The sequence below is a fragment of the Lepidochelys olivacea genome (genome assembly GCF_965140295.1).
Source record: "Lepidochelys olivacea isolate rLepOli2 genome assembly, chromosome: 6".
Lineage (NCBI taxonomy): Eukaryota > Metazoa > Chordata > Testudines > Cheloniidae > Lepidochelys > Lepidochelys olivacea.
The window spans coordinates 82778624-82791984 of NC_140416.1; the positions used below are offsets into that span (position 1 = coordinate 82778624).

Genomic DNA, 13361 nt, shown 5'->3' on the forward strand with positions numbered 1-13361 from the left:
GGGAGACTTCACTGCACATGAAAGTAGCAACAGAACACATTAACCTCGAGAGAAAAAACTATGCCAAAAACTCTGACTAGTCTACAAGGTACTGTAAACCTCAATCTCTGCAATGAGACAGGGTTGAAATGGGCAATACCCCCATTCCCCTCACCATGAGGGCAAGCACCACAGCTTTCTTCAAGGATGGAGAGTTATTATTCCTACTATAACCAGAGAGAAAGCGAGTTCACTTGGCAGTCAGAATGTGAAGGCTTAACAGCTTGGTGAGCATGCAGTGAATTCTAGGAAAGCAACTGAAAAGGCAGAACTGGGGGAAGGGGATCAGTAAGGAGCCCTTTTTGATAGGACCTAATCTTTAGTAAAAAGCACCAGAAGAGAGATTCCTCCAGATGCACAAGGCAGAAGCTTGAACAGATCTTACTAATTGGATGTGGTACATGTTTTATTCTCTTTATTAAAGGAACAAGATGAATTTAAGATTACAGAAGGCAACTCATTACCTGAGCACCCTCAGTGGGCCCAGAGCCTTTTTTTGAGAGCTGATTATGAAAACCACACCACCCAATTCTTCTGTTCTCAACATCCTTTCCCACAAAAAGATGCCAAAGGAAAAGTAACAAACGTGATATCAAATTTGCGTTCTCTCTAATTATTTCTGCGTGCAGAGATTTAGAACTGTGTTCATCAGTCCCTCTTGAGCATCTACAATAAACAGGGTTGGGTGAATTTTTTTCCTTGAATAGTTTATTAGCCAAAAAATGCAGTTTCAGCTGACCTGAAACTATCAGTAATGTGTTGAATTTGCTAAATAGTTTTGACCAAACTGAAGAACTTGAAATGTTTAGATAATGTCAGAACTAAGCATTTCATCTTGAAATATTTTGTTTTGATTTCAGGCATTTTCATGTAAACAAAGTAACAGATTAACAAAACATGTACAGGGGTGGGGAAGACGGTGTCCCTTATAACCTTTAGTCCAGTGGTTCTCAACCTGTTTATCATTGTGGGCTGCAGGTTGAGAACCACGGCACACTCCTCCTAACCTTCCCCCCCACAGTCCCTATGCCCAGTGCCCCCCTGTCCAGAGACCTCTCCACAGAGCGGGGTCAGGAGCGAAGCCCTGGGTGTGGAACCAGACAGCTGGGACCCAGACCCGCTGCATGGTGCTGGGCAGCCGCATTGGAGACCCTACAGCGTGAGGCTGGACCCTGCCAGCCATACCCTACCGCGTGGGGCCGGGCAGCCAGACCCGGACCCCGCCATGGGGGGGTCTAGGCAGCCGGGACCTGAGTTCCACTGTGCCTGGCAGCTAGGACCCCTGGCGCCAGACCAGGAACGGAGCGCCAGCAGCCAGACCCGAGGCATTGGGCCAGAAGTGGAGCCCCACCTAAAACCTGGGGGTGCTGCAGCACTCCTGCAAACCACTAGTTCCAGTGCTCAACCCCCTCACTGCCCAGAGCCCCCCCAAACCTGCCCAAAGACCCACTCTCCCCCGACAGCAATGCTCCTTATGCGGTCTTCCCCTCAGCCAGCCCCACCCCGTGCCAGACCAGAGCAGCACATTTTGAATTTCTTTTAGCACACAGCTGGTCCACATGCAGCCTGCGGGTTGAGAACTGCTGCTTTAGCCAGTGCTTAGAATACTCTCCTGGCATGTGGGAAACCCAGGTTCAATTCCCCTGATGAAGCAAAGGGATTTGAACTTGCACCTCCCACACTGCAGGTGACTGTCCTAGTCACCAGCCTATGGGATATTCTGGTGTGGGTCTTTCTCAATCTGTCCTGTTAAAGCTGTTCTACTTAAAAAACAAAACAAAACACAAAAAAAATTGAAGTAGTCATTGAAGCAGGAACTTGAACTTGCGTCTCCTACATTCTAGGTCTAATCACTTGGCTTATCAGGTCACTCTCATGCTCTTTCCCTGGCCCAATGACTATGGATTGCTCCTATGAATGACAATGAACAGGTCAACAGACTCTATGGCAGAGGTTCCCAAACTTTTTACCTCATGCCCCCCCTTACCCTTGTCTGTGCCCCTCTCCCTCCCCGAGCTGGGGCCGGGAGCAAGGTCGTGGCTCTGGTGGGAGGTGTGGATAGGGATAAGGGGGCTGATGCTGGGGGCAGGGGTGGGAGCGGAGCCTTGGCTGGGGCTGTGGCGGGGTGGCATTTCCTCCCCATCCTCCGTGGATGCTGGCCTGAACCCTAGCCATACCCCTGAACATTCCTCCCCTCCCGCAAGGGGCATGCCCCACAGTTTGGGGACCTCTGCTCTATAGCCTGGTAGTTAGGGGACTCACTAGGATGTGGGAGATGACCGAAGTTTAAGTCCCCACTCCCGTAACTATTTATAATAAATGGAACAGCTTCAACAGAACAGATTGAGAAAGATCCACAGCAGAATATCCCATAGCTCAGAGACTAGGACACTCTCCTGCACTGTGGAGATGATGAAATTCAAATGCCTTTTCTATGCCAGGCAGAGGGGAGAATTGAACCTGGGTCTCCCACATCCCATATGAGTAACCCTAACCACTGAACTAAGTAGTATAAAAGAGGGCCTTTCCTTCCCCCTGCACATTTTATGAATCTAAGCCTTTGCTCCTGTGAAAATGCCTGAAATAAAAAAAATTGAGGTTGAAATTAAACATTTAGTTTTTGATCCAATTCATTTCCCCCCCAATTTTTCTGATTACAAAACAAAAAAAACCAATGCCCCCCCAAGAATCAAGGAATTCTATTTTCATTTCAACTCAAAACCATTTTTTCCTGAATTTTCAGAATTGCCATCAAACCACAAACTATTATTCACTCAACTCTAACAGATAAACTTAACTAATTATAATTAACTTGTAGCACAGCCAGGCCGATTGATTTAGCTCATTACCTGAATCCTTTCTGATCACTTTGACCTGTAGAAACTATGGGTGAAAACCTGATCCCTCTTAAATCAAAGGTAAAACTTCAATAGGCTTCAATGGGACCAGAATTTCAACCTATATTTTTCCTGTACCCTGGCCTCTTCTGTACAACATAGATGTAACAATCAAAACTGAGGCTACCACTCCTCAGTGTAAGCTCAATGCACGGAGCGTATCACTTCATTACACATATACATCTCTGAATATAATTTATTCTGATGATGCCCTAAAGTGGCCAGTGAAATCACATACTCAAGTCAGAAGTATGCACCTAAAACATATTGCCATAAACCAAACTGATTAAACAACTCAGATGTTCTATTTGACCACAGTACTTCCCATGTTGTTCAAACTGACATGACTCACCCAAGTGACAGGGGGAGGAAAAGGCACTGTGTTATTTGTTCCCCAGCTGGTGACAGTAATTCTATTCATGAACTAGGTACTGCACTGCCAAAGAATCTGGAATGGTACTATAGTGCCTAACTCACTATGCCTTATAAAAAATGCAAGTGGGGAAACACCCCCCCCCCACCTTTTCATTTTCTGAAATTCTATCTTGCTCTAATTTTATAAGGAATTAAAGTACTTCAAATCATGGGAATTAGAGAACAGAAAACAACCACGGATGTTTTGCACAGCATGCCATTCACAGCTAGCATGGAAGACTTTCCGTTTCAAGCCTTTGCCCTTTACCTTGATGTGGCCAGTGCTTTCTAGTGGAGGTTTTAGAAGGAGAAGAAATATCACAGCATTTCTTTCTTTGTTGAGAATGAAGAAGTGATGAGGAAGGAGTGGACACAAGTGGGGGGGAGGGGGAGAAAAGATAAAAGTAACAGGTGTGAGACACTAGACACAAACCGCAAAGATTGAAGGGCATTAACAGATGAGCACAGATGACAGAATAGATAGAATTTCATTATGTAACTGCTGTTCATGCTACAGGTTAAAGAGAATGACAGGTTAGTATGCATAATGAAGCAATAGCTCTGAAATCAGGAGTTCTACTTACCAACTAAAGGTTACAAGGAAAAAGAAAGAAAAAAAGAGTTCTATAAAATAACCTAGATCCAGCAGCCATATTTACTACAAATGCAATACATGCCAATCATCTATCTTAAGCTCTTTTAAAAAGTTTGTGAAAACAGTTAAATACTTCCCTAAAAAAACCTAGAAGGAAAAAGAAAAATGGAAGTTTGATATTTGGTTTCTGTTCACCATCACTGTTTCACATTTATAATATGCTCAGAATTACACCTAGCATAAAAAAGGAATGAGCTGAAAAGATGAAATAGGGAAAAATATCAGTGTAACATTTGAGCTGTATTGTGAAAGTCAAAGGGTAAATCAGCGCATGGTGTTTTACCTATAGTGTCAAGAGAATTCTAACATTCACCAACTTTCAAAAGAAAAACCACCAATTATATTGGATAAAGAAATACTTCAAAAATAACATAATTTTGATGGAAGTATTACTCCAGTATTGCATAATATTTTGTTTACAGTTCTTAAACAGAATTTTTTCCCCAAAATTCTCTTTTCTAGGAAAGATTTTGCATTTCTGGTCTTTTGCTCAGATTTCGAATGAAAAAATCAAAGATTAAAAATTTTCTGTAGGATGGAAATTCCAGTTATGCACAGCCATAATTATGATCCTTGCAAGTACCTTGACCTAAAGCAGGGATAGGCAGGGGAATTCCTGAGTTCTCTCCCCAGCCCTGCCAGCCATGCAGCCTTAATAATGAACCTTTACAGTTCTACAGTACCTTTGCTACTGAATTTCAAACATCACAATCCATTGTAATTTTCAATCCCCTCCCACAGAGAGGTGAGCATCTTTATTCCCATTTATAAGTGGAAAATAGAAGGGAAGAGAGAGAGATTAAGTTACACTGAATTAATGGAAGAACAGATTAAAACTCAGTCCCCTCCATCACAATCCCCGGTCCCAAAACTAAACTACTAAATCTCACGGCCTTCTGTCAGGTGGACAAGTCACAACTTCGATGTGCCCCAGTTCCTCTACCTGTAAATTGGGATACATACCTACTGCACAGGAGGCCGGAAGAACTGTGTGAATATTGTTTTGAAATGTTCAGTCACTAAACTATTCTCTATGGGATCAAAAGGCTCCTGCCCTGTTCAGGGATGGGCTAAATGGTTATAGGATCCAGACTGATCTCATGACACAATATTGTGACCAAATGAACTGTGCTAGAGGAACACTTTGTTTATAGGAATCAGCATAATTATCTACGCTGGTCTGCGGCATTGGAGTGAAAAACAGGAAAGGGAAAAAAACTCTTCAGTAACAAGCTAAGGATCTGAGCCTCACTTTGTCAATAAGCCCTTCCACAGCCATGATTTTAACATTGACAAGTATCCTGGCCTGCTCTGCATCAGAGAAAGCTGTCTTACTTTGGGGACTGGTATTAGCTCACCTCAGGTTACTGTTACAACCTCCCAGGTTACTGTATTCAAAGATATATTACAGGTTACTGTATTCAAAGATACAGGCAGGACAAGCATGAAGGCAAAATAGCCATTCTATTCTGTTTGTCTCAAACACACGGTAAAGCTCACTTAAAACAAAATCATTTTAGCGTGTCCACCTATTCTGCAAGTCCAGCTCCTATTAAGATAAACAAGCTATTTCTCCTATAGGCAGAGAGAGAGAGAGAGAGAGATATTACTTCAATTTTTAAACACCTGGGAAGTGCTCAGATACTATCATCTTCTAAGAAACAACTGTAGTGACCAAAATGAAGGTAACAGCTCTTTCTAAGGTTTGCATCTTCAGTAAAGTTAACCAGTGTGTTGAAGCACAGTGTTGAAAACATTCAACAGTGTTTAATTTGCCTGTTTTTCAAATATGGTCAAAACATTGGCATATCAAAACTAAACAACAGACGGTCAGGGACAAATGTATTTACAACAGTTGGTGATTTTGTCTTAGCTTCACACTTTCTGTAAGTTTAATCTTCCCCTAAAAGGTGAAATTGTACGTACTGCCTCCTTATAAAGCCTATATTCATCAGCTGTACTAACATATGACTGGTCTTGGAGATCATGGTTAGATTTAAGAAGACATTTGCCATAAGGTTATTAAAATAATGGAATTGGGGGCCCAGAACACTGAAAACCTAAAAATATTTTGCGCCCCTCTTCAGCCACCCCTATTTCTAGTCAAGAATGGCCATAAACTGTGGAATTAGTGAGCATTTTAAAAAAATCAGATATCCCCATTATATATCTTGAATTACCAAGCATATCAAATTTAACAAATATCCCACATGGTTAAGTAGAATTTAGACCTGTCAATATATTTTAAAATGAATGTAAAAACTCCAAAAGAAATCTAATACAATAATATTTTAACCCAATTTCTAAAAAATACAACAGTTAGTGAGACAGGATGCATCCTTACGGTTGTTGAGAAATTAGATGTAAAAATGGTTCAACCCATGGGACCAATTCTCCACTCTGTTATGATGGTTTTAACCCTCATATAACTCCATTGGCTTTAATGGTGTGTAAATGGCATAACAACATAGTGTAGGCCTTATATTTGTATCAGTGCTTTTTATAGAATCCTTTTGAGAAAGCATTTTGAAATCCAGGTTTAGGATTTCAATATTTACCTGGAACAGTAATATTTATTTCTGTCAGACAAGAGAGGGTTCAGTAAGTTTGTTAATTTACTTGGAATAAAGACGAGAAAATCCGAATTTAGTTTTAGCCATCTGCCCTCAAATTGGTACCTGGTAATTTTCCAGATTTCAAAACCAATTGATTTAAAAAAGTGATTTCTTCATTGTTTCTCTTATAATTTATAGATTACTCTGCACACGTGAAGCTAGCAAAAATAAGTAACTGCTGTGTAAGATGTACTCATTTTCATTCAATGACCACTAATATTTAGACAATGATTGCATAATTTAATCTATTCGATTTTTTAATAATAAAAGAACCAAGTACTCAGGGCTCTGATCAGGGATGGCAATACTTCTTTATCATATTTGTATTAACATAGCTTTTATCCATGTAAATATGTAACATTTATAAAAAGACACTTGTTTAATATAAGTTATTTGCAGAAATTAAACTGTGTCAATAACTTTTTTTTTTAATGAAGTCTATAATAGATACAGTACATACATGGTTTATATATTCATATGTAAGAATAATTATAATATTCCTGTTGAGATTGCCATTGAAAAATAGTTCATTTGGTAGAACTGTTTAACCTAAAATAAAGTTTTAAAAGTATTTGTTCAAACTGCAGTTAGAGAAAATCAAGAAAGATTATTTTAAAAGGAATACAGGAATTGCCATTCCAGAACAGACCACTGGTCTAACTAACCAAGTGTTTGATAATCGATGCTTCAGAGGAAGGTGGCTTTGCTCCACTTCTCCCCAAAAATACACCAGACAAATTGTGCATACTATCCCTCTAGTGCAGGGAGGTAACTGAAAGCGAATAGATACAATTGAAACAAATACCTGAGTAAGTACAAAAAAAAAAAAAAAGAAGAGAAGAGAGAGAGAGAGAGAGAAGGCAACTCCAACCATGTGGAATAACTACTGAATACCATTAGGAAGGAGGAAGCACAGGTATTTTTCCTTTAAATAAACACTAGTAGTGTAAATATAAATGTTATTTCTAAATTTCTTAGGAATCCTGTTTTGAATCTCAAATAGGTCAATATCCTGTAGCAATCAAGTCTGCTGATTAAGAGATGTGTAAAAAACATGTTACTTTAACATATTTCTTATATTTAGCTTATTTGTTCAGTTTAACATTTATTGTCTTTAAATTTAGCTTCCACTTGTTCTTGAGCACTTGTGCTAGATTTCACTATCCAATTTCCAATCCTATATACCTCTATTACATTCCTACTTCCTGTCACATTTTCAAACAAAGTAATCTCAGTGTTTTTAAGCTTTTCCAGTATTTTTAAGATGTCCTTAATCTTTTCTCGACCAACGCAGCCCATGTGTTTTAGAATGTATTTATGTAGATCTTAGACATTTTTGCAATCAGAAAACCAAATATAAAGAAGTACCAATTTACCAATTCTAATCTCATTTGATTTCCATCTATTGTTTTAAGAAGAAAACTGAACTGATTTTACTCAACTGCAAATGTGTGAATCATGGCATTTTGATTTGCTTTGCATTAAAATTACACAAGTTTATCAAAAAAATTTCAAGTGTTATACATTCTTCTCCTCTTCCTCTCCTACAGCACCATTATGGAACATCAACGCAAGACAGTACAGGGTACAAAACACACCACTGCCATTCAGTACTACTTGTTCATGCTGAGAAACAAAAGGTCAACACAATAAAAAGTGTTACTAGTTCAACAATTGTGTCTACCATTAGTTGCTTTAATCCCATAACCACTGTTAGTGTTTCATGCAGACCTGGGATTAGTAAAAGACTAAAACTTGAAGAAAATGTAGTGGTAATTTCTCAATCAATGTGAAATTCTTTTTAGAGTGAACAAGGGTAACAAGAAAAGTTTGCATATAACTTGGTTACAAGTTTAGTGCTTTAGTAAAAGTAGTAAGAACAGAGGGTGTTTTTGGACATTTTGTCTTACCTTCAGATAAACAGAACTGATATTTAATGATCTAAAAAGAGGGGAAATAAAATAAATGAAATAATCATAAGGAGTCACAAAATCATCATCAGAACAGGAAGGCCCTGAGTTTCTCATTTTCTTAGTGATTATTATTTTTATTAGTAACTGAAAATGCAGTACCTTCTTATAAAACAGATTCCTAAAGATAAAAAATGGATCTGAAACAATTTTGTTGCTTCTTAATATTTTGAAAATATAAAGTTGGTGAATGTAAAATTTTCTTGGCATTTTAATTGACCTTTTACATTACAGTAAGATAGCAATCTAAAGCTGTCTTAGAGAAGGTCTAGGAATAATACTTGAGGATTCATCAGCCCGCAGCCCAGAGATTTAGTTTGAGCATGTGATAAACATTCATTCTAAAAATACAGAACTTGGTTGCTCTACTAAAATGTTTTGCCAAATCATAGTGCCAGGCAACAAACTAAGGAATTAAAGGCAACTCTCCTGTGGTTATGAATTACACAGTTGCTCAAATATGAAAATATAACATCACTTTGTACATTTTCAGATTAATGATCAGTCTTCATAATACATACAAGTTTGGAATTTACAGATTTTATAAGTAAGGATACTGCATTTTAAGTGTCATTAAACACTATGGAAAGAATTTCTTTATTGAATTTCTTACCTGAATCAGAGGGCAAATGGTGATAGGGTGCTGGACAGAAAACCTGAGCAGCAAAGTCCTCAAAAGTTGTGGGTTCTAGATGGTGTTGAACAATTGTTTGCAGATATCGAGCTCTCTCCTCATAACTGGTTTACCCAAGAGTTAAGGATCAACTTTAAATCACAGCACACATTTGCTAAACACTAAAGCTTACTCAGTAATTCAGCTATGTTATTCCCTTTAACAAATTTATTCATGTATGTGCATATTATAAATTTCAATGACCATTTGCAGTTTACTAACACTGAAAGTATGGCATTTTTGGATTAAATTAAATTATTCTCAAATCTTTATATAACATTATTTTAGTTAGCCAATAAAAATGATAGTTAAATAGTGCAACATACATTAATTAGAGATGGGTCTGAACCTAAACTCTGGATCTGAACCCCTTCTGAACACTGGGATAGGTTATGTACCTGATGTGTACCTCATGGCTCAGGCTATTTCAGTTATAATACTGTTCCAACAGCTGGATGCAGCTAAAGTAAAATATCTTTGAATAAGGCTACACACTGCCTTCAGGTCAATTTTACTTTCTTTTCTTATGCACCTCAAAATTGTTTCAATCAACCTAAGATTACAGATTATTTTCTAAAGCAGCAAACAGACTTGGTCATAACACTGTTTAAAATTAGGTTTTAAAAATTCTGTAATTGTAATTTGTAGGGGTATAGTGTGAAAAATAACTATCATTAACAAACAACAAACTAGAATCCTTCTCTCAAAAAAATTCTATATATTTTCAGTGAAAAATAACCGTTTCCATAATCCCTAAACAAATGCATGTAGTTAAGATAAATACATAGCTTAAAATGAGTATCAGAAAAAAAATACATAGTCAATTATGCCATTAAAAAAAGCAGACATATTTGTAAAGAATCTGCAGGACCCCTAAATACTGGCTAACAGAGTGTCGGAGGGCACTGACAGCAAAATACCGTACTTCCTTTTCACCACATTCTCCCTCTCTGATATTATTGACTGGAGACCAGTATCTTGAAGTGTTGTTGCTTTAGAAGAACCCTCTCCAGGTTTCTTGTTCCAGCAGGCCTGATTGTGCTGTTAGCACAGAGAAAGCGAGAAAAAAAAAAAGAATATTTCTGCTGTTCATGAAAGCAAGTATGGAAATGGCTGTCAAAATGTAGAGCAGCAGGTAGCAACATACAATTATCAAGAAAAATGACCATGCTGACTTCATGTTGTATAGATCCTGAACTGAGAAATCAGTTAACCTTTTCTTCCACAACTTTTAAAGTTGTCCAGCTGGACTCAGTGTGTTGAGTTAGGCAGGCCATATTTAAATATCTTACATGAGCATAAAAGAAAAAAAAACACACTCCTACAGTATATTCTCATTAACATGTGTATTTTTAACAAATGATTTACTCTTTGCAAGTATTAACATTTTCCATGAACATATTTTTGTTTTCATATTTTAGTAAGAGGCCTCACAGAGTGGAAGAACAATCTGAGGGTTGGCAGTTCGGAAGTCCTGAGTTCTAAACCTGGTTGTGCTGGTGACTTGCCATGTATTTTTAGGGAAGTTATTTTACCTTTTTTGGTCTCAGTTTCCCTTTCTGTAAAATGGGGATAATAGCTACCTATCTTTCTCATTGGTGTGTTGTGAGAAGTAGGCTGAACATGTAAAATGCTATATATAAGCACTAAATACTATTAAGTAGATGAGCCTGCCATTTTCAATTAGGATGAGCAATAAAATTTCAGCCCTGAATTAGGACTGAAGATAATACACTTTAGGTACTCTTCTGGCTTTCACAATTATATTTCAGCAATTAAAAGGGATATGTAGTGATAATCCTTATATGTAACTATCGCACAGGAAGCGATTACAACAAACGAAGTATATTTGAGTAAATTACTCTAAGAAAAAATGTGGCCAAAATCAATAAATACAATATACTTTGTCTAAAATAATTTTCCATCAAAAAATAGACACCATAGTATTCTTTGCTTATACCACAACTTGAGTACATATAAATATTGAAATCAACTGTCTCTCTGGAATTTTTGAAATTCTTTCAGAATACTGAGATAGTTGAACCTCAGAAGAATTCTACTCCGAAAACATTATAATGGAAACACTAGGAAAAGAAGAAATAAAAAACCCTCCATATAAAGTTCTTAAGTTGGGGGACATACACAGTACTGAGCCTTAACACAGGAGACTAATATAGCATAGTTTTTAAGAGGCTATATATAAGTGACAGGGGATGAAACTGATGGTTGAAGTCTAAATAATACTACATATCTCAACTTGTTGAAAAGCACTTTTTTCATTGGGGGAGATTCACAGCTGCTGAATTTTCTGCAGTTAATAGAGTCCTTTGATTCACAGCAGTGCCCCTTACACAAAAAATACTGGCCTTTGTGTATTACCAGAAGCTAATTTTCTATTTGGCTGAAAAGAGAAAAATGGGGTTATTGCTTCTCCCTCCTACAGAGCTTTTCATTATGCCTGATGCACTCAACTTCTAAGCTCTTCTGAGAAAAAAAAATAACTGAAGAGGCAAGAGGTAGAAAAATGAGCTTGTTAGCACATTAGAAGTGAAGTATCTTGGTGGGCCCTAGAAATTCCCAGTGGTGTGTTAACTTATCACTCTATGCATGCTGGCACTGATAGTCTCCCAATTGATCACTCTCTTTTCGCACCAAAGGTGCTGCCAGGAAGCAAAGGCTGAAGGCCCACAGGAGAACAAGCTGCTATCAAAACAAGCTGTTTTTAAAAGTCTGCTTGAATGGATAAAATGTTTCATGGAAAACTAGGGTAGAGACACTTACCTGCTTTAAAAATGCTCTACTTTAAGAGGTCTCTAAATGAAACCTTTTAGTTTATCTTGTTACATCTGAAGCTTATACATAAATAAGGCAGAAATGAGGCAAAAATTAATATTTCGAAAGTAACCAGGACATTCCCAATCTAAATACATACCTCCAAGTCTAAGGGGAAAAAAGTCCTGGTACAGTTTCTGATTTAGTAGGGCAGTACTTGTTTTTATTATATTATCTCAATACTATAAACCTTCACTTAGCAAACCCAGCAAAATCATCCAATTAGCAAACTTGCTCATTTTAGCAACATTTAATAGAATTTTTAATAGCTGGCTGAAAACAGCATCCTGTGTCAAGCTTTTTTTAAAACATGAAAGCCAAGGCCAGAATTACCAATATTCCATATTGTATGGCTACAATGCTCAATTCTTTAAAACAAACAGCTTTCATATATTAAGAACAGAATAACTGAGTGTTTGGGTTTTATGTAGACTAACATGGCAGAATTTTGAGATTTACTAATTCACAACCCAAGAGTAATTTTATTTTTTAAACCTAAAAACAAGTTGATTTTCATGGTTGAAATGCTCTGATTATAAATTGCGTATGGATCTGAATATCTGCAATAGCAACTATAAGATACAGTAGTTAATTTCTACATCTATTCATAATAGGCTAGATATTTATCCTTTAAAAGGCTGCTCTCTAGGGAAGAGTTCTTAGCACCTATAAATTGAGTGGCACATATAAACTCAATGGCTAATAATAATAGGCCAACTCAAGCTGTACTCTCATTGTGAATGGATGTTGCCACTAGCATTGGGAGGATGCAAGAATGGACCAAAAGAGAAAGAATCTGGGACAAGAAGTGTCGACATAGACAAGCAGACAAATCTAAATCTGGAATTCTTTCAAGTGAAGCAAATGAAGATTCACAGGTCTAAAGCAAAATCTACAGATTTTGCAGAAACTACTAAGCTTTATTTATTGCAGGAACAGTTATTCTTCAAAATTTTATCAATACAAGGAAGAAAACAGTAGCAGTACCCTTACACATTTTAAATGCCACTCACACTTCAATCATTGCAATTAACAACACTGGTATTCATTAACTAAATCATTTTACATATGTATTCATTATCTTTCAATTACATCAATACTGTAAATATGGAAGTAGTTTTAGGACTACTGATTTGCACAGGGGAACTACCACTGAACTCTTGGTTGTCACATTAAATATGAGTAGGCAATCTGTCAGAAAAGCAACTTCTCATATTTCCTCCTCCTAATCACACTCCATCTTCTCCCTCCTCTATCACTGTTGAC

At 37.4% G+C, this 13361-nt stretch overlaps 1 protein-coding gene and 1 long non-coding RNA gene across 4 annotated transcripts in view; both read right to left on the reverse strand.

Moving 5' to 3' along the window:
* Positions 1–13361, reverse strand: part of RALGAPA1 (Ral GTPase activating protein catalytic subunit alpha 1) — a 235006-nt gene that overhangs the window by 1481 nt on the left and 220164 nt on the right. For all 3 annotated transcript variants that reach the window (XM_084632410.1, XM_084632409.1, XM_084632408.1), the window contains one exon: positions 9204–9328. In XM_084632410.1, coding sequence (XP_084488536.1) covers positions 9204–9328 — 125 coding nt within the window. The remainder of the gene's footprint in view (positions 1–9203; positions 9329–13361) is intronic.
* LOC311521595 overlaps positions 10104–13361 on the reverse strand; it is a 32411-nt gene continuing 29153 nt past the window's right edge. Inside the window, exon 3 of the long non-coding RNA XR_014711927.1 lies at positions 10104–10304. This is a non-coding gene — a long non-coding RNA (uncharacterized lncRNA). The remainder of the gene's footprint in view (positions 10305–13361) is intronic.